At 44.7% G+C, this 25,794-nt stretch overlaps 1 protein-coding gene across 1 annotated transcript in view; it reads left to right on the forward strand.

Moving 5' to 3' along the window:
• LOC126198416 (probable E3 ubiquitin-protein ligase HERC1) overlaps positions 1-25,794 on the forward strand; it is a 747,204-nt gene that overhangs the window by 277,885 nt on the left and 443,525 nt on the right. Inside the window, exon 23 of the mRNA XM_049934719.1 lies at positions 20,934-21,126. Coding sequence (XP_049790676.1) covers positions 20,934-21,126 — 193 coding nt within the window. The remainder of the gene's footprint in view (positions 1-20,933; positions 21,127-25,794) is intronic.

Here is a 25,794-nt window from a genome sequence, read left to right on the forward strand (position 1 = left end):
AAGACATTGTTCATACACTGCTGCTGACAATGAAAGGTCTTCATATTGTGGAACATTTCTCCTGCTGCACGCAAATGGCTGGTGACATCACACAAAATCATCGTCACTCATTATGCAAAACATTGCTCATTAAGCGAGTCTTTTTTTACAATTTGTTTTGCTTGCTATGCAAATTGTGCAGTGTGGGAGGTTCAACTGTACATCTGTACGGCTACATTCTTGTAGCTGACTACATTGTCTTCTGACCAACTTCATGTTACATAGTAGTGTTTATTAACATAAGACATATTAATTTGCTGTGTACATCAAATAGATTAATTAAAATTGAACAAAAACAAATCACAGTATATGGCTCAAGCTTCATGCACAAATCACAATTTTACTGAGAAATTTAAAAATTTCCCGACATGAAGATTGTTCTGTAAAGCTCTGGACAAACTGCCAGATGTTACTAACAATCTGCCAGGGTATTGTGAGGCAGGGTTGTGTCACCATCTACAGCTACATACTGATAAAAGTACTGTGAGCTCTCATGTTTAAAATCTTGTACCCATTTGCTACTGTCCAGGCATTGCTAGAGCACATGTTAGTCTGCTGCAAGTCCGTGCACTGCTGTGAGTGCTCTCCATTTTTGCACAGTAAAATTGCAGGACCTGCCCTACTATGTAGAGCACAAAGTCTTTCTGTAACAGGACTCCATGCATTATCTAATGGAAAGTGCCTTCCCGATTGATGGGATGGATATGTGTGTGTGTGCGAGTGTATACTTGTCCCTTTTTCCCCCTGAGGTAAGTCTTTCCGCTCCTGGGATTGGAATGACTCCTTACCCTTAAAACCCACATCCTATCGTCTTTCCCTCTCCTTCCCTCTTTCCTGATGAAGCAACCGTGGGTTCTGAAAGCTTGAAATTTATGTGTGTGTTTGTGTGTTTTTATTGTGTCTATCTACCAGCACTTTCTCGTTTGGTAAGTCACAGCATTTTTTAATATATTTATCCCATGTGGAATGTTTCTTTATATATATATATATATATATATATATATATATATATATATATATATATATATATATATTTGTTACTCGCCGATCATTCAAAGAGCCACCGCGCAATTACGCGCATCCTCTACGTGCGGTGCTGTCTGCCAGCCATGCAGCAGCTGCGCCACCTAAGCGGCCAGCCGAGCAGCGGCCGCTAGACTGGGACTCAGTGCTCATTCGAATGCTAACGTGTACACATGTCTTGCTTGTGAACTTACTCTGTGACTTACATGTGTTGTGTCGTTCTGAAATATAGGTGTTAAACTCGACATTATAACAATTGGCAACGAGGTAGTGGATTTTTCCTTTTCACCGTTGACCCACAGGTTTCCATGGCTACTGTCAAGCAACTATTGCAAAATCTCCTTGAACAGCAAATGCTTCTAACAGCGGCGATTCGCAATTTCGTCGCAGTGTCAAATGCGGGGCGTTTCTCGTTGTTGGCTATACCTCCTTTTCCTCCTTACGACCGAGCGAGGTGGCGCAGTGGTTAGCACACTGGACTCGCATTCGGGAGGACGACGGTTCAATCCCGTCTCCGGCCATCCTGATTTAGGTTTTCCGTGATTTCCCTAAATCGTTTCAGGCAAATGCCGGGATGGTTCCTTTGAAAGGGCACGGCCGATTTCCTTCCCAATCCTTCCCTAACCCAAGCTTGCGCTCTGTCTCTAATGACCTCGTTGTCGACGCGACGTTAAACACTAACCACCACCACCACCACCACCACCTCCTTACGACGAGGCAGCGGAAGACTGGTCTGATTATGAAAAACATCTTCGACAGCACTTCTTGGCATTTCATGTCACGGACGAACAACCATGAAAGTCTCCGTTCCTTTCCTGGATTTCACCTCAAATGTATCAGTTGTTGTCGCAATTGGCTCCTTTGAAGGATCCTGCGTCTTTGTCCTTTGCTGAAATGTGCTCACTTCTGTCTGTCTATTTTCAAAAGCAAACGCATGTGGTAGCCTCTCGTGTTGCTTTTTATTGTTGTCAAAAACAGCCACATCAATCCTATCGCGCTTGGGCTGCTGAACTTCACGGCCTCAGTGGAAAGTGTCAATTTGTTACTGACGTTCACAAAGAATCCTATGCCGATTCCATGGTACGGGATGCTATTATCTGGTCGGCGCCTGACAAAGAAGTTCAGCAACGGGCCCTTCAGTTGGCAAATCCGACTCTAGATGAAGTCCTATCCATCGTGCAGTCTTTTGAAATTTCTCGCGCCGCTGGGGCGCAAATCGAGGCGTGGGGTGATGTCGGAGAAATACAACCTCTGTGCGCTGTTGACGACGCGTGCGGCGCGTCCCCACCGGCCGACGTGGCCGCAGTGCGCTCCCACGCGCAGCCTCGGCCTAACCGTAAACAACCCGCTAAGAAACTGCAGCAAAACCCCCGGCAACTTCCTTCATGTCCGCGGTGTTTTACGAAACATTCACGCGAGGATTGTCCCCAACGTTGGGCTGTGTGTCACAATTGCAAAAAGAAAGGTCATGTGTCTTCCGTTTGGAAATCCAACCGCATACATGATGTTCATGAACATGACGATGATTCTGATTCTGTGTTGTCCGTCAATTGCACTTCTTCCCTTTCAGGGAAGTTATTCCTCACTGTCCAAATCCTTGGTCGAGATGTTCGCATGCAAGTGGATACCGCTGCCACTATAATTAATTCTCAGACGTATCTTCAGTTGGGTTCTCCACTCCTGCCACCTGTCACTCGGCAATTACGGACGTACAATAAACAGAAGATTTCTCTCTTGGGACAGTTTAATGCTGAGGTATCTTACAAATCCGTCATTCGCACTGTTCCCATATTTGTGGTCGACCAGAGCAACGCAGAAAATCTTTTTGGTTTCGATGCCTTTTGCGTTTTTGGGTTCTCCATAGATGACTCTGTCAATATTGTCTCTGATGCTATTCCTTATGCTCAACTGGATTCCTTGTCAACGACATTTTTGTCCCTTTTTTCTCCTGGGTTAGGCCGTGCAAACGACTTCGAAGCTCATATCATGCTCAAATCCACTGCTCGGCCTAAGTTTTTTCGGGCTCGGCCCATTCCTGTGGCCCTTCGTGATCAGGTAAAACGGGAGTTGGATCGTCTCACTACTTTAGGGGTCTTGCTTCCTGTCACTTCTAGTGAGTGGTCCTCTCCTGTCGTTGTCGTTGCTAAGCCAAATGGTGATATTCGTCTCTGTGGCGATTTCAAAGCCGCTGTAAATGCTCAATGCCTCATCGACACTTACCCTATGCCCCGTCCTGAAGAACTGTTCACTAAACTTGCTGGAGGCCAGTATTTTTCTAAAATTGACCTGTCAGAAGCTTATCATCAACTTCCTCTCGACGCTGCTTCCCGGCAGTTTCTGGTCCTTAACACGCCTTTCGGCCTCTATCAGTACCAACGCTTACCATTCGGGGTTGCTAGTGCCCCTGCTCTCTTTCAGCGATTCTTGGAACAATTATTGCTCCCTGTCCCTGGGTATATCAATTACATGGACGACATTGTTGTCACTGGCTCCACCACTGAAGAACATGTTCACAATCTCCGCACACATTTTCATGTCTTACAGCTTGCCGGTCTTAAGTGTAATCTTCAGAAAGCAAAATTTTTTCAGGCATCTATCACGTACTTGGGGTTTCAACTCTCTCGGGATGGTATTCGTCCGCTTCAGCAAACTGTCGCTGCGATCGATGCCCTTCCTCACCCTACATCTGTTAAGGAACTGCAGGCCTTCTTGGGGAAAATAGCATACTATCACAATTTTTTACCGTTTGCTGCGTTGGTAGCTCAGCCGTTGCATCGCCTGTTGCATAAAAACGTGCCTTTTCACTGATCCGTGTCATGCGATGTGGCTTTCCACAAATTGAAGGCTATGCTGAAACAGGCCCCGTGCCTGGCTACTTATCGACCTGGCCAACATCTTGTTCTTGCCACAGACGCCTCTCAATACGGGGTCGGTGCAGTCCTTGCGCACCGTTTTTCTGACGGTTCGGAACAACCCATTGCTTACGCCTCCAAAACGCTCACGGATGCCCAACAAAAGTATTCTCAAATTGAAAAGGAAGCTTTGGCCATTATTTATGCTCTTCATAAGTTTGGTGTTTTTCTCTATGGCTCAAAATTTCATCTTGTTACGGATCACAAACCACTGGTTTCCTTGTTTCATCCATCAATGTCACTTCCCGACAAGGCTGCACACCGCCTCCAGCGTTGAGCTCTTTACTTGTCTTGTTTCAATTATGAGATTCATTTCCGGCCGACGGCTCAACATGCAAATGCTGATGCTCTGTCTCGCCTTCCCATGGGTCCTGATCAGGCATTCGATAGGGACGAACTTTTGTGTTTCCACCTGGATGTTGCCAAGCAGCGGGTTGTGGACGGGTTCCCCATCACTGGGGACAGGCTGGCGTCTGCTACGGGTTCTGACCCTACCCTCTCCCAGGTTTTACGCTGTATTCAGAAGGGTTGGCCAGATCGCCCGTCTGCTAAGACTTCTGATCCGTTGCGGAACTATTACGCTTTGCGCTACCGCCTCACGGCTAGGGATGGTGTTATCCTCCTTTCCACTTACAATGCTTCGCCGCATGTTGTGGTACCTGCATCGTTGCGTGCTTCGGTCTTGCACCTCCTTCACCAAGGGCACTGGGGTGTGTCTCGCACAAAATCTCTGGTGCGCCGTCATGTGTACTGGCCTGGCGTCGACTCTGAAATAGCACACATGGTCGCTGCCTGCAGCCCTTGTGCGTCACAGGCCGCTGCCCCGAAGTCATCTTTGTCACCGTGGCCTTCGCCTGAGAAGCCCTGGGAGCGCATTCATGCTGACTTTGCGGGACCTTTTTTAGGTACTTATTGGCTCTTCGTAATTGACACCTACTCTAACTTTCCTTTCATTGTCTGTTGCACGTCGCCTACCACCACAGCAACCATCAGTGCTCTTGCCCGCATTTTTTCTTTGGAAGGCCTCCCCTCTACTCTTGTTACTGATAATGGTCCGCAATTTGCCTCTTCCGAATTTGCGGATTTTTGTGCTCGTCACGGCGTTATGCATGTCACGACCCCGCCGTTCCATCCACAATCCAACGGTGAGGCTGAACGACTGGTCTGCACATTTAAGGCTCAGATGCGGAAACTTCTGACTTCTTCTGCTGCTGATGATGCGCTTCTGCAGTTTCTGGCGTCTTACCGTTTCACCCCCATGGGCGACCACAGCCCAGCTGCGCTCTTACATGGCCGACAGCCCCGCACGCTAATTCATCTTCTGCGGCCTTCCACCTCACGGCCGTGGGTACCTTCACTTGGCCGGTTCACCGCCGACAACCTCGTCTGGGTACGGGGATCTAGCAGGCGGCCAAAATGGAGCCCAGGCCGCATCTTACAACACCGTGGCCGATGCCTGTATGAAATCCAGACGGACACGAGTGTTGCAGTGCGTCATTCGGACCAGCTTCGGCCTCGTGTGCCAGCAATGCCTGTTCCGAATGCCGCTACACCACCTTCGGCTCTACCTGACGCTCGGGATCTTGTCATCTCTCAATACTCACAACGCAGCGCTCTCACCGTCATCGCAATGCCAGCACAAGAACGGACGCCACCAGGAGACGTGCCCATGCAGGAACCGGATGACCATCCTCTGTCAGAGCAAATCTACTCACCTCCTCCTCCAACGGACGCCGACACATCGCCCATGTCTCCTGTCATATCAACTGGACTTGCCGCAACGGGCAGATTGGTGCATGGGGCCCCAGCAGATTCGACCCCTACGTCTCCTGTCATCTCGACCCGTTATCATCGGGGACACTTCCGTCCGTACGGGAAGCCTCCTCCTCGAGACTTTGCGGCGAGTCAAACAATGCCTATGGACGTTAGCCATCTCCAGGACACCTCCATCAAGACCAGTGCAACAATTTCAAAGGGGGGAAAAGTGTTGTGACTCGCCGATCATTCAAAGAGCCACCGCGCAATTACGCGCTTCCTCTACGTGCGGCGCTGTCTGCCAGCCATGCAGCAGCTGCGCCACCTAAGCGGCCAGCCGAGCAGTGGCCGCTAGACTGGGACTCAGTGCTCATTCGAAAGCTAACGTGTACACATGTCTTGCTTGTGAACTTACTCTGTGTTGTGTCGTTCTGAAATATAGGATATATATATATGGAAACATTCCACGTGGGAAAAATATATCTAAAAACAAAGATGATGTGACTTACCGAACGAAAGCGCTGGCAGGTCAATAGACACACAAACAAACACACACACACAAAATTCAAGCTTTCGCAACAAACTGTTGCCTCATCAGGAAAGAGGGAAGGAGAGGGAAAGACGAAAGGATGTGCGTTTTAGGGGAGAGGGTAAGGAGTCATTCCAATCCCGGGAGCGGAAAGACTTACCTTAGGGGGAAAAAAGGACGGGTATACACTCGCACACACACACACACATATCCATCCACACATATACAGACACAAGCAGACATCTCACAAGCAGACATCTCACAAGCAGACATATTTGAAGACAAAGAGTTTGGGCAGAGATGTCAGTCGAGGCAGAAGTGAAGAGGCAAAGATGATGTTGAATGACAGGTGAGGTATGAGTGGCGGCAACTTGAAATTAGCGGAGATTGAGGCCTGGTGGGTAACGGGGAGAGAGGATATATTGAAGAGCAAGTTCCCATCTCCGGAGTTCGGATAGGTTGGTGTTGGTGGGAAGTATCCAGATAACCCGGACGGTGTAACACTGTGCCAAGATATGCTGGCCATGCACCAAGGCATGTTTAGCCACAGTGTGATCCTCATTGCCAACAAACACTGTCTGCCTGTGTCCATTCATGCGAATGGACAGTTTGTTGCTGGTCATTCCCACATAGAATGCATCACAGTGTAGGCAGGTCAGTTGGTAAATCACGTGGGTGCTTTCACATGTGGCTCTGCCTTTGATCGTGTACACCTTCCGGGTTACAGGACTGGAGTAGGTGGTGGTGGGAGGGTGCGTGGGACAGGTTTTACACCGGGGGCGGTTACAAGGATAGGAGCCAGAGGGTAGGGAAGGTGGTTTGGGGATTTCATAGGGATGAACTAACAGGTTACGAAGATTAGGTGGACGGCGGAAAGACACTCTTGGTGGAGTGGGGAGGATTTCATGAAGGATGGATCTCATTTCAGGGCAGGATTTGAGGAAGTCGTATCCCTGCTGGAGAGCCACATTCAGAGTCTGGTCCAGTCCCGGAAAGTATCCTGTCACAAGTGGGGCACTTTTGTGGTTCTTCTGTGGGAGGTTCTGGGTTCGAGGGGATGAGGAGGTGGCTCTGGTTATTTGCTTCTGTACCAGGTCAGGAGGGTAGTTGCGAGATGCAAAAGCTGTTGTCAGGTTATGGGTGTAATGCTTCAGGGATTCCGGACTGGAGCAGATTTGTTTGCCACGAAGACCTAGGCTGTAGGGAAGGGACCGTTTGATGTGGAATGGGTGACAGCTGTCATAATGGAGGTACTGTTGCTTGTTGGTGGGTTTGATGTGGACGGACGTGTGAAGCTGGCCATTGGACAGGTGGAGGGCAACGTCAAGGAAAGTGGCATGGGATTTGGAGTAGGACCAGGTGAATTTGATGGAACCAAAGGAGTTGAGGTTGGAGAGGAAATTCTGAAGTTCTTCTTCACTGTGAGTCCAGATCATGAAGATGTCATCAATAAATCTGTACCAAACTTTGGGTTGGCAGGCATGCGTAACCAAGAAGGCTTCCTCTAAGTGACCCATGAAGAGGTTGGCGTATGAGGGGGCCATCCTGGTACCCATGGCTGTTCCCTTTAATTGTTGGTATGTCTGGCCTTCAAAAGTGAAGAAGTTGTGGGTCAGGATGAAGCTGGCTAAGGTGATGAGGAAAGAGGTTTTAGGTAGGGTGGCAGGTGATCGGCGTGAAAGGAAATGCTCCATCGCAGCGAGGCCCTGGACGTGCGGAATATTTGTGTATAAGGAAGAGGCATCAATGGTTACAAGGATGGTTTCCGGGGGTAACAGATTGGGTAAGGATTCCAGGCGTTCGAGAAAGTGGTTGGTGTCTTTGATGAAGGGTGAGAGACTGCATGTAATGGGTTGAAGGTGTTGATCTACGTAGGCAGAGATACGTTCTGTGGGGGCTTGGTAACCAGCTACAATGGGGCGGCCGGGATGATTATATATATATATAAAAACAAAGATGATGTGACTTACCAAACGAAAGCGCTGGAATGTCGATAGACACACAAACATACACACAAAATTCAAGCTTTCGCAACAAACTGTTGCCTCCTCAGGAAAGAGGGAAGGAGAGGGAAAGACGAAAGGATGTGGGTTTTAAGGGAGAGGGTAAGGAGTCATTCCAATCCCGGGAGCGGAAAGACTTACCTTAGGGGGAAAAAAGGAAAAAAGGACGGGTATACACTCGCACACACACACACATATCCATCCACACATATACAGACACAAGCAGACATATTTAAAGACAAAGAGTTTGGGCAGAGATGTCAGTCGAGGCAGAAGTGCAGAGGCAAAGATGTTGTTGAATGACAGGTGAGGTATGAGTGGCGGCAACTTGAAATTAGCGGAGATTGAGGCCTGGTGGATAACGGGAAGAGAGGATTTCCGGGACTGGATCAGATTCTGAATATGGCTCTCCAGCAGGGATACGGCTTCCTCAAATCCTGCCCTGAAATGAGATCCATCCTTCATGAAATCCTCCCCACTCCACCGAGAGTGTCTTTCCGCCGTCCACCTAACCTTCGTAACCTCTTAGTTCATCCCTATGAAATCCCTAAACCACCTTCCCTACCCTCTGGCTCCTACCCTTGTAACCGCCCCCGGTGTAAAACCTGTCCCATGCACCCTCCCACCACCACCTACTCCAGTCCTGTAACCCGGAAGGTGTACACGATCAAAGGCAGAGCCACGTGTGAAAGCACCCACGTGATCTACCAACTGACCTGCCTGCACTGTGATGCATTCTATGTGGGAATGACCAGCAACAAACTGTCCATTCGCATGAATGGACACAGGCAGACAGTGTTTGTTGGTAATGAGGATCACCCTGTGGCTAAACATGCCTTGGTGCACGGCCAGCACATCTTGGCGCAGTGTTCCCACTAACACCAACCTATCCGAACTCCGGAGATGGGAACTTGCTCTTCAATATATCCTCTCTTCCCGTTATCCACCAGGCCTCAATGTCCGCTAATTTCAAGTTGCCGCCACTCATACCTCACCTGTCATTCAACAACATCTTTGCCTCTGCACTTCTGCCTCGACTGACATCTCTGCCCAAACTCTTTGTCTTTAAATATGTCTGCTTGTGTCTGTATATGTGTGGATGGATATGTGTGTGTGTGTGCGAGTGTATACCCGTCCTTTTTTCCTTTTTTCCCCCTAAGGTAAGTCTTTCCGCTCCCGGGATTGGAATGACTCCTTACCCTCTCCCTTAAAACCCACATCCTTTCGTCTTTCCCTCTCCTTCCCTCTTTCCTGAGGAGGCAACAGTTTGTTGTGAAAGCTTGAATTTTGTGTGTATGTTTGTGTTTGTTTGTGTGTCTATCGACATTCCAGCGCTTTCGTTTGGTAAGTCACATCATCTTTGTTTTTAGATATATTTTTCCCACGTGGAATGTTTCCCTCTATTCATTTATATCATTAATTTGAACCCAACAATTACTTTTGTTATTGTTACTGTTGTCTTTCGAAATCTTTTCTGTCATCTTATTTTCTCTTTTTGTTTGTGCCAGTAGTTTCACTTTGTATTCACCTTCTCCTTTTTACCGCAATCTACTATACAATTTTATCCCGCCTATATAGACTCAATAATACGTCACCCACTTCCAAACCATAACCAAAAATTTTTTTCCGCTTTCAACACTACCGCTGCTATGAAATCCACCGTTTCTAGTCCACAAACAGTTCATTTCAGCTATTAAACAACCTTTTCGTCTAGTTCTGATAACTTTCGCTTTATTTCCATTTCCGTTCTTCCCACATCACTGATAATTTTTAGCCGCTTCCCACAGGTTTTAACGTCATCATTTCTTCGCCAGACTATTGTTAGCCTCATTTTCATAATCTGCCACCACAAAACCACTCTTTTTAACACATTTACACGCCGTTTTTTCGAAATTTTCCCGAATCTCTCCATCCTTTAACGTGTTTTGGCGGCAACACAACCACCTAACCTATGTGCACATCGTTCTCTACCAACCCAAGTTCACCACAGGATCAACATAGCCCAACTTTAACCAACACTTTTTCGCCTTTTTTCACAACAGATCTCCAGTTACTTTCTCCAGTTATTTTCATTTTCATCTCAACCTCATGTTACACTTTCCACCTTCTAATACCATGGCACCCTCACAACACCCCCACAACGACCCCATTAAGTTTTATTTACATTCCCTCCGCAAACATGCCTTCACCCTAGCCAGATTACGCTCGCATATTTTATTTTCTCAGGCTTGTCTGACATTTGGCATTACCCCCAAAGGCCTCACACTTAAAGTTCCCATCTCTGGCTGCAATGGTTCTTTCCATCAGTCCCTTTACCAGTTCCAAACTGAACAATCTATTGCCCTCACCCACCTAATCCTTCACCTACACATCAACTCAGCCAATGAACACACCCGTCAACTCCTATCCTTAATAAAAGTCCTCAATCTTTCCTCTCCCACTTCCACACCGGCTGTTCAGAGCATCCTCCTACAGGCCAACCGCAAATTAGAACAACATGCCACCCTCCACCTCAAAAAACTATCCAATCTCCTGGTTTCCCACCTCTGGAAAGGCAACTCACTCACCCTTCACAACCTTTCCAGCAAACCTCAACCTCCCCTCATTGCACACAAACCCAGTCTCTCCCATCTACTCAACCTCCCACTTCCAGCTCCACTCCCTCCAAAACCTCAAAATTCCAATCAACACAATCTGGAACCACAACACCCTAATTCAGTAGTTAACCTTTCCTCCAAACCTCTCTCCCAATCCGAAACCTCTGTCCTATCCAAAGGCCTCACCTTCAGCCCCACTCACAGATTCAACCGAACAGCCCTCGTCAAAGATTTACTGTCCTACACTCGTACTCTCTGCTGGAAGTATCACTTTGCCACGAAGAAAAATGATCCTAATCCTACTCCTAATGATCCAACTCCCCAAGACACTATCCAAATTGAACCCTGCCTGGAACAGTTCCGTCCTCCGTCACAGCGGGACCCACCTCCTCTTCCTCAAAATCACCCTCTCCAAACCTTCCAGGAATTTCTGACTTCCAGCCTTGCCTCTCAATCCTCCTTAAAAAACCTTAATCCTACTCCCAACATCACCACTGCTGAAGCCCAGGCTATCCGTGATCTGAAGGCTGACCGGTCCATCGTCATCCTTCCGGCGGACAAGGGTTCCACGACCGTGGTACTTGATCGTCGGGAGTATGTGGCTGAGGGACTGCGTCAGCTTTCAGACAACACCACATACAAAGTTTGCCAAGGTAATCCCATTCCTGATGTCCAGGCAGAGCTTCAAGGAATCCTCAGAACCTTAGGCCCCCTACAAAACCTTTCACCTGACTCCATCAACCTCCTGACCCCACCAACACCCCGCACCCCTACCTTCTACCTTCTTCCTAAAATTCACAAACCCAATCATCCCGGCCGCCCCATTGTAGCTGGTTACCAAGCCCCCACAGAACGTATCTCTGCCTACGTAGATCAACAACTTCAACCCATTACATGCAGTCTCCCATCCTTCATCAAAGACACCAACCACTTCCTCGAACGCCTGGAATCCTTACCCAATCCGTTACCCCCGTAAACCATCCTTGTAACCATTGATGCCACTTCCTTATACACAAATATCCCGCACGTCCAGGGCCTTGCTGCGATGGAGCACTTCCTTTCACGCCGATCACCTGCCACCCTACCTAAAACCTCTTTCCTCATTACCTTAGCCAGCTTCATCCTGACCCACAACTTCTTCACTTTTGAAGGCCAGACATACCAACAATTAAAGGGAACAGCCATGGGTACCAGGATGGCCCCCTCATACGCCAACCTATTCATGGGTCACTTAGAGGAAGCCTTCTTGGTTACCCAAGCCTGCCAACCCAAAGTTTGGTACAGATTTATTGATGACATCTTCATGATCTGGACTCACAGTGAAGAAGAACTTCAGAATTTCCTCTCCAACCTCAACTCCTTTGGTTCCATCAGATTCACCTGGTCCTACTCCAAATCGCGTGCCACTTTCCTTGATGTTGACCTCCACCTGTCCAATGGCCAGCTTCACACGTCCGTCCACATCAAACCCACCAACAAGCAACAGTACCTCCATTATGACAGCTGCCATCCATTCCACATCAAACGGTCCCTTCCCTACAGCCTAGGTCTTCGTGGCAAACAAATCTGCTCCAGTCCGGAATCCCTGAACCATTACACCAACAACCTGACAACAGCTTTCACATCCCGCAACTACCCTCCCGACCTGGTACAGAAGCAAATAGCCAGAGCCACTTCCTCATCCTCTCAAACCCAGAACCTCCCACAGAAGAACCACAAAAGTGCCCCACTTGTGACAGGATACTTTCCGGGACTGGATCAGATTCTGAATGTGGCTCTCCAGCAGGGATACGACTTCCTCAAATCCTGCCCTGAAATGAGATCCATCCTTCATGAAATCCTCCCCACTCCACCGAGAGTGTCTTTCCGCCGTCCACCTAACCTTCGTAACCTCTTAGTTCATCCCTATGAAATCCCCAAACCACCTTCCCTACCCTCTGGCTCCTACCCTTGTAACCGCCCCCGGTGTAAAACCTGTCCCATGCACCCTCCCACCACCACCTACTCCAGTCCTGTAACCCGGAAGGTGTACACGATCAAAGGCAGAGCCACATGTGAAAGCACCCACGTGATCTACCAACTGACCTGCCTACACTGTGATGCATTCTATGTGGGAATGACCAGCAACAAACTGTCCATTCGCATGAATGGACACAGGCAGACAGTGTTTGTTGGTAATGAGGATCACCCTGTGGCTAAACATGCCTTGGTGCACGGCCAGCACATCTTGGCGCAGTGTTACACCGTCCGGGTTTTCTGGATACTTCCCACTAACACCAACCTATCCGAACTCCGGAGATGGGAACTTGCTCTTCAATATATCCTCTCTTCCCGTTATCCGCCAGGCCTCAATCTCCGCTAATTTCAAGTTGCCGCCACTCATACCTCACCTGTCATTCAACAACATCTTTGCCTCTGCACTTCTGCCTCGACAGACATCTCTGCCCAAACTCTTTGTCTTTAAATATGTCTGCTTGTGTCTGTATATGTGTGGATGGATATGTGTGTGTGTGCGAGTGTATACCCGTCCTTTTTTCCTTTTTTCCCCCTAAGGTAAGTCTTTCCGCTCCCGGGATTGGAATGACTCCTTACCCTCTCCCTTAAAACCCACATCCTTTCGTCTTTCCCTCTCCTTCCCTCTTTCCTGAGGAGGCAACAGTTTGTTGCGAAAGCTTGAATTTTGTGTGTATGTTTGTGTTTGTTTGTTTGTCTATCGACATTCCAGCGCTTTCGTTTGGTAAGTCACATCATCTTTGTTTTTAGATATATTTTTCCCACGTGGAATGTTTCCCTATATATATATATATATATATATATATATATATATATATATATGAGAGATTATAATAGAGGGAAACATTCCACGTAGGAAAAATATATCTAAAAACAAAGATGATGTGACTTACCAAATGAAAGTGCTGGCAGGTCGACAGACACACAAACAAACACAAACATACACACAAATGTATGTTTGTGTGTCTGTCGACCTGCCAGCACTTTCATTTGGTAAGTCACATTATCTTTGTTTATCCCTGCCCAAACTCTTTGTCTTTAAATATGTCTGCTTGTGTCTGTGTATGTGCGGGTGGATATGTGTGTGTGTGCGAGTGTATACCCGTCCTTTTTCCCCCTAAGGTAAGTCTTTCCGCTCCCGGGATTGGAATGACTCCTTACACTCTCCCTTAAAACCCACATCCTTTCGTCTTTCCCACTCCTTCCCTCTTTCCTGATGAGGCAACAGTTTGTTGCGAAAGCTTGAATTTTGTGTGTGTGTTTGTGTGTCTATCGACCTGCCAGCGCTTTCGTTCGGTAAGTCACATCATCTTTGTTTTTAGATATATTTTTCCCACGTGGAATGTCCCCCCCCCCCCCCCCCCTCTCTCTCTCTCTCTCTCTCTCTCTCTCTCTCTATATATATATATATATATATATATATATATATATATATATATATATATATATATATAACAAAGATGCTGTAACTTACCAAACGAGAAAGCGATGGTATGTTGATAGACACGATAAAAAACACACAAACACACACACAGATTTCATGCTTTCGCAACCCAAGGTTGCTTCATCAGGAAAAAGGGAAGGAGAGGGAAAGACGAAAGGATGTGGGTTTTAAGGGTAAGGAGTCATTCCAATCCCGGGAGCGGAAAGACTTACCTTAGGGGGAAAAAGGACAGGTATACACACGCGCGCTCGTGCGCCCACAGACTCACACACACACACACACACACACACATCCTGCCCGTGTATGTATATGTGCGGATGGATATGTGTGTGTGTGCGCGAGTGTATACCTGTCCTTTTTCCCCATAAGGTAAGTCTTTCTTCTCCCAGGATTAAAACCCACATCCTTTTATCTTTGCCTCTCCTTCCCTCTTTCCTGGTGAAGCAACCTTGGGTTGCGAAAGCTTAAAATTTGTGTGTGTGTGTCTGTGTGTTTTTTATCATGTCTATCAACATACCATTGCTTTCTCATTTGGTAAGTTACAGCATCGTTGTTTTATATATATAACAGAGGGAAACATTCCACGTGGGAAAAATATATCTAAAAACAAAGATGATGTGACTTACCAAACGAAAGTGCTGGCATGTCGATAGACACACAAACATACACACAAAATTCAAGCTTTCGCAACCGACGGTTGCTTCATCAGGAAAGAGGGAAGGAGAGGGAAAGACAAAAGGATGTGGGTTTTAAGGGAGAGGGTAAGGAGTCATTCCAATCCCGGGAGCGGAAAGACTTACCTTAGGGGGAAAAAAGGACAGGTATACACTCGTGCACACACACACATACCCATCCGCACATACACAGACACAAACAGACATTTGTAAAGGCAAAGAGTTTCTCTCAAAAATGAGGAGCTTATGGAAGTCCTGTTTCCAGATACTCCATGTCTGACAGCCATATAGAACAACAGGCTGGATCACGGTTTTGTGTAGTCATATATTGAATTGTCTGGAGAGATACCTGGACCGATGCAGTTGGGCTAGGCTGTGGTAAGACAAGTTTCCTGTTTGTATTTTGGCATTCATCTGTGCTTCACATGACGAGTTCTCAGTGAAAAGTGCCCCTAGGTATTTAAATTCATGCACTCCCTTGTAGGACTGGTCTCTCACCTGCAGTGATTGTAGATGACCAGAAGTCTAACTTTGACCACGCGTCATAACGAGGTACTGTGTCTTGGCTCCGTTTATGTTTAGCCCAAATTTGCTTGCAGCCTCCTTTAGTGCTCTGGTCATTTGCTCCAACTCCTCTTCAAACCTATAGAGTAAACAGATGTTGTCTGCATAGGCTAAGTATGCCAGTCTCTTTCCTTCGATTTCCATCCCTTTGTTCTCTTGGAAGGTCTCACGTATGATCTTTTCGAGGGCAAAGTTGAACAGGATATGGGACAACCCATCTCCTTGCCTGAGTCCTGTCACAATTTCAGATTCCTCAGTGAAGCGATTTACCATCTTCACTTTTGCACATGTTTCACTCAGACAGATCTTTATCAGATTGATGAGTTTCTCTGCCATTGCAAACTCCCTTAAACAGCTGAGCAGGCTCTTGCAATGTATAGAATTATATGACATCTTAAAATCAATCTTGTGAGAATGATTTCTTAAACACAGAATTTTTAACTTCAGCATTCCTTTTGCTGTCTTCTGTTGCCACACCAGACTGGTCAAAGAGTGACTGGATATAAGCCTTTGTCCCGTGTAGCATTTTATGTAGGACTAAAATTTTCGCAGGTTTTCAGCAAGATCTATCATTAAGGTATGATGGAGGAAGTTGGTGTATGCTTCACACAGTGATCTTCTTACAGACACAGTTAGTGCTACGAAATTTTGCATGTTGCTTATTTGCACATTCCTTTTTGAACCGTGAGTGCAACCACCTCTGCTTTTTCAGCATTTTCCTAGTCTGATGGAAGACAATAAAAGAAAAATTATGGGCCATATTTAAAACTTTTGGAACTCTTGTTATCAATCAGCCGGTGGAAATATGACTGACTGAACCCTCTATTAATTAGTATGTTGATTTCCAGTTAGATAGTGCTGGGAATCGTGTCATAGAAGAACTTCATCCTCTATGCAGCCGGTGTATTTTGCGATTTTACTGCATGAAGATTGAGGACATGCTTAGCAGCGTACAGACTTGCAGGAGACACTTCTATGCTCTATCAGTGCATGTTGAATAACAAATGGGTATAGTGAGAATGTACTTAATTCATTAGATAATGAAGTAGAGGCTACTGGCATTTTCTGTGATGTATAAAAAGCCTTTGACTTTGTGAATCACAGTGTTCTCTTGAATAAATTAAATTATTATAGTGTCACTGGCAGTGCTGCAAAATAGTTCGAGTCTTACATAATTAACAGGAAACAAAGGGTGTTGTTCGAAATACCTGTGGAGTAAGCAATCAGTCTTCATCTGATTGGAAATTAATTACATGCGGTATTCCTCGAGGTTCCATCTAGGGTCCTTTGCTTTTTATTGTGTGCATTAATGATCTCTTGTCTGTTACATTGCCAGATGCTAAATTTGTTTTGTTTGCAGATGATACAAAAATTGCAATAAGTAGCAAGTCAAGTACAGATTTAGAAATGGCCACTAATCAAATGTTCACTGACATTAAAAAAAGTTTAAAGCTAATTCACTGTCATTAGACTTCGAAAAGACCAACTATATGCAGCTCAGAACCTGTAAGAGATTTCCTTCCAGCGTGAGTACAATATATAAAGACATGGAGATTGAAGAAATTGACAGTGTTGAATTCCTATGATAATATATTCAGTTGGGAAGGGCAGAATTGCTGAAGCACCCAATCAAGTTTGTATTTGCAGTGAGAATGATATCAGATGTAGGAGATACAAATATAAAAACTTGCATACTTTCCTTACTTTCATTCCATTATGTCAAGCGGGATCATATTCTGGGGTAACACATCAAACTGAGCAAACGTTTTTAGTGTGCAAAAGTTTGTAATAAGAGTCATTTGTGGTGTAAATTCGAGAACATCATGTAGAAACCTGTTCAAGGAACTTGGTATTCTAACTAGTGCTTCTCAGAATATTTATTTCTTAATGAAATTTGTTTCAAGTAATATGTGTCTATTTCCAACCAATGGCTCATTACATTGTATCAATACTAAGAATAAGAACAATCTACAGAAAGACCTAAAATCATTTACCTTGGTCCAAAAAGGGGTCCAATATTCAGGAACACACATTTTTAATAAATTGCCAGCAACCATTAAAAAACTTGGTTTCAGATAAAGCACAATTTAAACAGAGTTTGAAAGACTCTTTGATAGGCAACTCTTTCTACTCTGCAGATGAATATCTTAACAGAGACTATTCAGTCAGCTTAAGTAAAAATATCTGTTAGATTTCAGTTTTGACAGCATTTGGTCACAACAATCAAGATAAGATATTTTGCGGATGACAAATTTATTAAAAATTCATAACAATGTTTCATTACGATAGTGTATTAATTCTGTAAATATTAGCAGTTCCAGTTTACTATAATGTATTCACATATTTTGTGTGCGAGTGTATATCTGTCCTTTTTTCCCCCTAAGGTAAGTCTTTCCGCTCCCGGGATTGGGATGACTCCTTACCCTCTCCCTTAAAACCCACATCCTTTCGTCTTTCCCTCTCCTTCCCTCTTTCCTGATGAAGCAACCGTGGGTTGCGAAAGCTTGAATTTTGTGTGTGTGTGTTTGTGTTTGTTTGCGTGTCTATCAACATACCAATGCTTCCGTTTGCTAAGTCACATCATATATATATATCTTGAGATTTTAGTAGTTAATGAGATATGCAGTTTTTCCCTTAAATAGATATGGTGCAAGTGCACAGATTAGAGAGATGGATTGGTACAATATCTTGGCAACAGTCCACTTTGTCATTATCAAGTATAATGATGCACTGATGTGAGAAAGATATTTAGTAGAGTATCAGAGAATGGTGGCTAACTGCTGACATTTAAAATCAAGGCATGTGACCAAATAAGATGAACTACAAAACTACAAACATAATAAATAGAAAAGTGATGAAGAATTCAAGAAGTGTTCATGAAACACGAAATGGAAAGATGTACACATCATCATTGGTGTCAGTAAAAATTACAGTCATGTTCAGAAAAAAACAGAACAGCTTGGATGACTGGAGATACGATGTTCATATTCACAGCACATGTACATTAATATGTTCTACAGAAATGATTAGCATTTGAACTATGTTGGCCCATGGGTTGCAGGTCAACATCAATCTCATGATGCAAAATGTGCCTCTGGCTCTCGTTGTTGCTATAAATCGGAGGTAAAGTATCAGTGTGACTTGAGCAGACCTGCAGGATGCCTTGTAGATGAATGCGCAAACCATATCATCAAATCAGTGAATTTGAAAGAGGGCGCATTATTGGCTTGTGAGAATGTGTGCATCAATCCAGGAAATAGCTACCCAAGTAGGACGAAGCGTTTCGGCAGTGCAACTGCTATGTACAGAATGGTTCACAGAAGACCATGGAACCACCCCCCAACCCACCGCAATATCCAGATTTGTGGGGCATTTGGATGTCACAGTGGCTAAATGTTAGACTACCTACGAATGTGGAGGCAGACATACTCATAATGGAGGATTCAGTCAATCACATATGAAAACCACAAGGGGGAACCACTTATTGTGCACAAAACACATTGTAACCCCTTCACATCTTTGCCTGCCATCTGAGAACAAGGAATGAACTCGCTGAAACATTGTGTGTCAACCCCCAACACTGGTTGGAGACAAGCGGCGGCTGGCCTATGGAATTGTTGTCCCATGCCCAGGCTGCCATTAACATGTGGACATGACTGGCATTGCTTTGTGTTAGCACATTACCCAGGATGACCATTGTTGGAGAGGAGGTAGTGGTGAAGGGAAATCTGAGAGTACAGCGGTACATCATAGATATGCTGCATCATCATGCTACATGTTACCGCTCATGCGACAATATCATGACCATTTGCATGAATTGTGGACCAGCTTGCCTTAGGAGAGGATACAGCTGTTTTATGACACCATTCCCAACCAAACCAGTGTATGCATGCAAACAAGCCAGAGGGCATGCAATGTCATACTGATAAGTTGACCCATACTGCCAAGTTCTTTGTAAATTTGATTTGATTTTGTAATCACAGCAACATCTTCACACACACTCTCAACCAATGAAGTTTCATTTTGTTTCCCTGTCCCCTTCTGTGTGCTTCTTTTTTTTTTGTCAGGCATTGTACTGTGCAATACTAGACACAATGGTTCATTGTTTTTGTCTTAAATGATTGATAGAATGCAGTGAATTCCAGACTGTTCCCTTTTGATCACACAACAAGTGGCACTCAAAATTTGAACCAATCAGACATGGTGCACCACAAGGTTCTAGTTTGAGTCCTCTGTTGTTTCTGATATGGATAAATGATCTCTCACTTCGAGTTTTCCAGATTATACGAATATAGGGCAAAAGTGTAGTATCTGTACACTTCCTCAAAAGACAGTTAGCAAAATATTCGAAAATGTTAACAGGTGGTTGAAACCAAATAGATTATCCTTGAATTTTGAGAAGACTCAGTACATACAGCTCAGTGCTCAGTGCTTTCCATAGACTCAACAAGCTATGTAAATAGTTTTCTCAGGCAATGAGATACGAGCAATAGAAATTGATAAATTGTTTGGACTAGAGGTAGACCTAGAATTAATGAAGTGCCTTAGTTCTACTACACTAGCAGTATGCATGGTTACTTGTAGAGAAGTTTTAAAAATGAAGAAAGTTTTCAAGGAAACACAAGTATAAAAAGAAGTCAGACACATGAGTACGTGTGTAGTCAAACAACAAGCGAGACCATGTTAAATCTCATGTAAATAATGTGTCAGAATTGAAGACCAAATCTAAGAACTTTCTGTTGGGCAACTTCTGCTACTCCATTGAAGAGTAACTTCAGAGAACCTCTTAAAATTAATGTTTTAAGGTTATTTTATAATTAGTATTATCACTGTGAATAAAATAATCTTTTGTAATGTTATGTAATTTTATTACATTACACTAAAATGAAAGACAATGTACATCTTTGACTTCTCTTCACATCCCAGACACGCACAGACAACAGCGTGCCTATCTCCCTCCCTCCCTCCCTCCCTCCCTCCCTCCCTCCCTCCCTCCCTCCCTCCCTCCCCCCCCTCTCTCTCTCTCTCTCTCTCTCACACACACACACACACACACACACACACACACACACACACACACATTGATCTGCATGGTGTTAATTCTCTCTCTCTCTCTGTAAGACACTTCTTTTTTTTCCTATGTGAAACATGTAGATTCTTTGTCTTTATATTGGCAGCAAATATTATGTTCAAATCTTAGTCTTCAGTTTGTGATGTGAATGTTTGATGTTAAGTTTTGTCTGGACCTTTTCCAACAAATAATGGTCATACACCAGTTGCATAATGGCAGTAAATTGTAAACTGTTGTTGTATTATTAGTTGTGTGAGTAATGTAACTTAATATTGAATATTAGAGCATGTCGACAATGATTTCTTACAGATACGTCAACAGTTGCTTATTGGATGCTTTGGTTTGAATATTCTTTCTGAAAAGCAACCTCGTAACATTCGACATCATTATTTGGGTGGAATAAGGGCAGCAACAAAAGTGCTTCAGTTACGGATTCAGAAGACAGCCCATCATATCTACTCATTGTTAATATCATTTCTTCAGCGGTCACAGCCAGTTTTAAGTGAGTATTTATCTTTGTTGACATAATTAGTTTAATATGAGGAATTCTTAATTTGCTCCATGGAACTTGCATTATGTTGCAGATTGCATACCTCAACAATACAGGTACCTGTATTGGAGGTGTAACCATATCAGAAGGGTATCTATGGAGAGAACAAATTAAAACATGAGTCTTTGAGAGTGGCCGCAGCATTTCAAATAGCTGTAGGGCAACAGTCTTGATGATTTCCTGATCTAGCCTTGCAACATCAGTCAACAGGATCATGTTGTGTGTTACAAAGAGCATACAACACCAGTGGATGGCATCCTCTTATGTACATGTTGTACAACTTTGCTTCTGCCGTTTTTTCCCCAACATTTGAGGCTTTAATGAAACAAATTGGTTATACATCTATCATTCAAAGTATTTTCCATGACTGGCCACTACTTTCTTCCATCTTTCGGGCAGTGTACGACTCCCGTGTCAAAAAAACTATTCATTTTTTGAAGCGATCCATGAATCAATTCAATTTGTGACTTCTTTACGAGATCGGAAGTGTTGGTCAGCCAGGCCATGCGCCATTGATCTAAACAGGTGATAGTTAGAGGGAGCAATGTCTGGAGAATACAGCAGTTGGGGTAGGGCTTCCCATTTTAATGTTTCCAAGTACGTTTTGACTTCTTTTGCAACATGGGGTCGAGCGTTGTCGTGCTCCAAAATCTCTCTCTCTCTCTCTCTCTCTCTCTCTCTCTCTCTCTCTCTCTCTCTCTCGCATGCGTTGTGGACATTTGTCTTTTAATGCTCTGCTCAAACGCATTAATTGTGTTCGGTAACGAGCACTTGTGATTGTTTCACTTGGTTTTAACACCTCATAGTACATGACGCCGAGCTGGTCCCACCAAATGCAGAGCATGATCTTGGAGTGGTGAATATTCACTTTGGCCGTCTACATGGAAGCATGGCTGGGATATCCCCATGATTTTTTGCGTTTAGGGTTATTATAATGAACCCATTTCTCGTCCCTGGTCACAATGCAATGCAGAAATCTCTTCCGTTTTTGCCTCTGAAGCAACTGTTCACAAACGCCATTCAACGTCTCTTGGTTTCAGCTCACATGGGACCCACGTTCCTTCTTTCTGAGTCATGCCCATAGCTTTGAGACATTTTGAAATGGCTTGCTATGTCACTCCCACTAATCATGCCAATTCTTCTTGAGTTTGACGTGAGTCTTCACTCAGCAAAGTCTCAAATTCTGCATTTTCAAAAACATTCTCTCTTCCACCACTGTGCCAGTCTATGACATTAACATCACCATTCTTGAAACCACTCATGACACGTTCTTTCACTAACAGCATCCTTACCATACGTACTTGAGAGCATTCGATGAGACTTAGCTGCTGTTTTCTTCATATTGAAACAAAACAGTAACATCTCCCGAAAATGACAAGAATTAGGCTCATAAACTGACAGTTTCAATCAGGAACAACTTTATGATGCAGACACAAATTGACTAATGTTTGAATGAGGTTATGTTGACCGAGGTCCAAGCTAACTGCCTGACGTCTGCAATCTGTTTCTTTTGACCTCTACTTACTGTTGTCGTCATCTATCGGCTAACGGAGGAAGCAGAGTTGTACACCTTTTACAATATTGTGGAGGCAAAATAATCCCCCTTTTGGACTTCTGAGTAGGGACTAATTAGACAAATATGTCATCAGTAAAAAGTAACTCTTTGATACTACTGTTGAGGTTACTTATTTGCATGTTCCATGGACTCATAATTGTGACTTCTCACTATGATGTGTGGAACGAGTGTTTTATAATTATAGTACATCTTCTTGGCAAAAAATTTGGCAACATGCTGACCACTTACTTGATTTATTAAGTTGTGTTTCTACTTTGGTGATTTATACTTAACTATATTGATCCCTTGATCATTTATGGAAGTTAGAATTCTTGTAGAAATGGGTAGGTTGAACTTAGGTGTGGTGTGAGTTGGTGAAGTTCAGTGACAGGTAGAAGTTAGTGTCTATTCAGTCAGGAATAGGGTTATCATCACAAAACCGTATAGGATAATGCAGCAGTAGGTCTAATTATGAACAAGCAGTAGGAGTGCTACTGACACAAAATTAAAATCAGAGGGAATGGATTGTCATAGTCAAGACAGATGTGCCAAATATATTTGTCTACTACCTTTTCAGATGACAAAGAAATTGAACGAACATTTAATGAGATGAAAGAGATTATTAAGTTTGTGAAGGGAAACAAAAATTTTATTGTGATGGGGAACTGGAACCCTGTAATAAAAAATGAAGGGAAGGGAAAAATAATTGGAGAAAACATAAACTGGGAGAAAAGAAATGAAAGGGGAAGCCTTCTGGCAGGATTTAGTGCAGACCACAATTTAATCATTGCTAGCACTTGATTTAGCTGCTCACTGTTTCAGTTCAGAACACGCTTTCATTCACCAGTGCTCTGTTCTAAGGGCGTGAGTGGGATGGGGGGGATGGGTGTATGGTGACTGAATTTATGTTTGATTTACAGACATGCATTTTTGAAGTTTACTCAAAAGATGTTTCAGAACACCATACACACTGGGGGCCCACAGCTCTTTTGTGGGTATAAGTGTGCTGTGCACAGGTTCCTAAGCTATTGCAGTCTTTCTTCTCTCCCCAGCTCCATTCCCTTCCCCATACCCACTCGTTCACATCCTAACTCCTCCTCCTCTTTCTCCCTTGGGGTTTCCCTTTATGACACGTCAGCTATTCTCTCAGGTCCACTATTCCTTTTTGGTCTTGTGTCTTATGTTTCCACTATCCCTTTATTTCGGTTCTTTCTGTTCCTCCTTGGCCTTCCCCTCTCTAGCCAACCCCTGGAAGTAGTGTTAGGCCCACTGACTTGGAGCAAAACCCTTTCACCATTACTTGATTTGTTCCAGGACAGATTGGGGGACTTTTGCTGCAAACAGACCACTCTTCTTTGTGGAACATATCAGAGATAATTTGGTGAAGGTGACTCACTTACTAACATGTGATCTTGTTCCCTACTGATTAAGTGATTTCCCTAAATCGCTCCAGACAAATGCTGTGATGGTTCCTTTGAAAAGGCACGGCCAGCATCCTTCTCTAATCCGATGAGACCAATGACCTTGCTGTCTGGTCTCCTTCCCCAACCCCTACTGATTCTGGCAAGTCCAGGGAGGTCCTAAGGAGAATCACATTGATACTGGTGCTTTCATCCTGGCTTTTGAGCAAGTAACCTCCTGGAAAAGGGTAAAGTTATGGTTTACTATTGTGACAAGAAGCCCTATATCCCACCTCCCACATGCTGTTCCAGTGTCTCCATTTTGGTCACATATCTTCACAATCTGAGGCAAATTATATTTGCGGCTATTGAGGCCGTCGTCTCCATGTAGGGAGGTTTTGTGCCCCACTGCCCAACTGTGTGAACTGTTGTGGCCCACATTCTCCTCGCTCACTGGGTTGCCTGAACTGTAAAAAGGAAAGGAAGATGCATGAATTCCAAACTCTCGCCCTTCTATCTTACTCTGAGGCCCTGACAGAAATTTGTATGTTTCCACTTTGTATCTTTAATGTCTACCTTTGCTTCTGTTGCATCCTTTTCTCCTCCTACTTCTCCCCCCTCCTTACCTATGTCCTGTCCCACTTCCCTTTCCTCCTCCCTTGCAGTTCCCATTCCCTTCCCTCATGGAACCACGCCTTTTCCCCAGCTGGAGAAGAAACCTTCTTCTCTGGCATGCACCGGGCATGGGGGGTTTCCTAGAGGGATGGAGCGCCCTCTACATTCACAATGACCCTCCCCAGTGCCTCCAGATCAAGAAGCCTGTTACTTGGGAGTTGGCTGTAGGATCCGTGCTCTGTGGGCCACAAGTCTGCTCAGTCTCTTTTGCATCCTGATGTTTCTGCAATTTGCTCTCTTTCCAACCGCACCTCCTTTTGCTGTCCAATGGAGAAGAAGAAGATGTGTAAGTCTCGCAGTGAGGCCACTTGACATCTCAGGGGGAATTGCCCCCTCCCTCTCAATCAAGGTCCAATCGTACATTCACAATGACCGATTTTGGCAATGACCGATCTTGGCGCGTTCAATGTCCATCCAACCTCTCGTACTACTCTCCTCCAATGGAACTGTGAGGGTTATTATTGCGGTCTCTTCTTTCTCTCTATTGCAGGAATGTCATTTTGTGGATATTCATTCACTGACTCTTCGTGGTTTCCAAGCATTATGCTGGAACCAGATTATCCCTTTGGAAGCATCCATTGGTGTCTGTATATTGGCCTGCACAGACATTGTTAGTTCGTATGCTGGAAGCAGTAACAATCTTTATCTGCCCCCCAGACCGGCCTCCTGTGCTTCCTGTTCTTTTTCCCTACTTTGACAGCTCCCTCGTCCCTTCCTGCTCTTTGTGGATCTTAAGACCCGCAGCCATCTGTAATGTGGTACTGCAACCACTGGCCAGGTCTGGGCTTGATCTCTGCCTCCTCAACACTGGAGCTCCCACACACTTTAATGCAGCACTTCGAACTTTCTCAGCCATTGATCTAACTGTCTTTAGCTGTGGATTCCTCCATGCCATTCAGTGTGGATTTCATGACAATTTGTGCAACAGCAATCATTTTCCAATCATCTTATCTTTTCTCCAGCATTACTCACCTGGATGCCCTTCTAGGT

Source organism: Schistocerca nitens, chromosome 8 (genome assembly GCF_023898315.1).
Source record: "Schistocerca nitens isolate TAMUIC-IGC-003100 chromosome 8, iqSchNite1.1, whole genome shotgun sequence".
Taxonomy (NCBI): Eukaryota; Metazoa; Arthropoda; class Insecta; order Orthoptera; family Acrididae; genus Schistocerca; species Schistocerca nitens.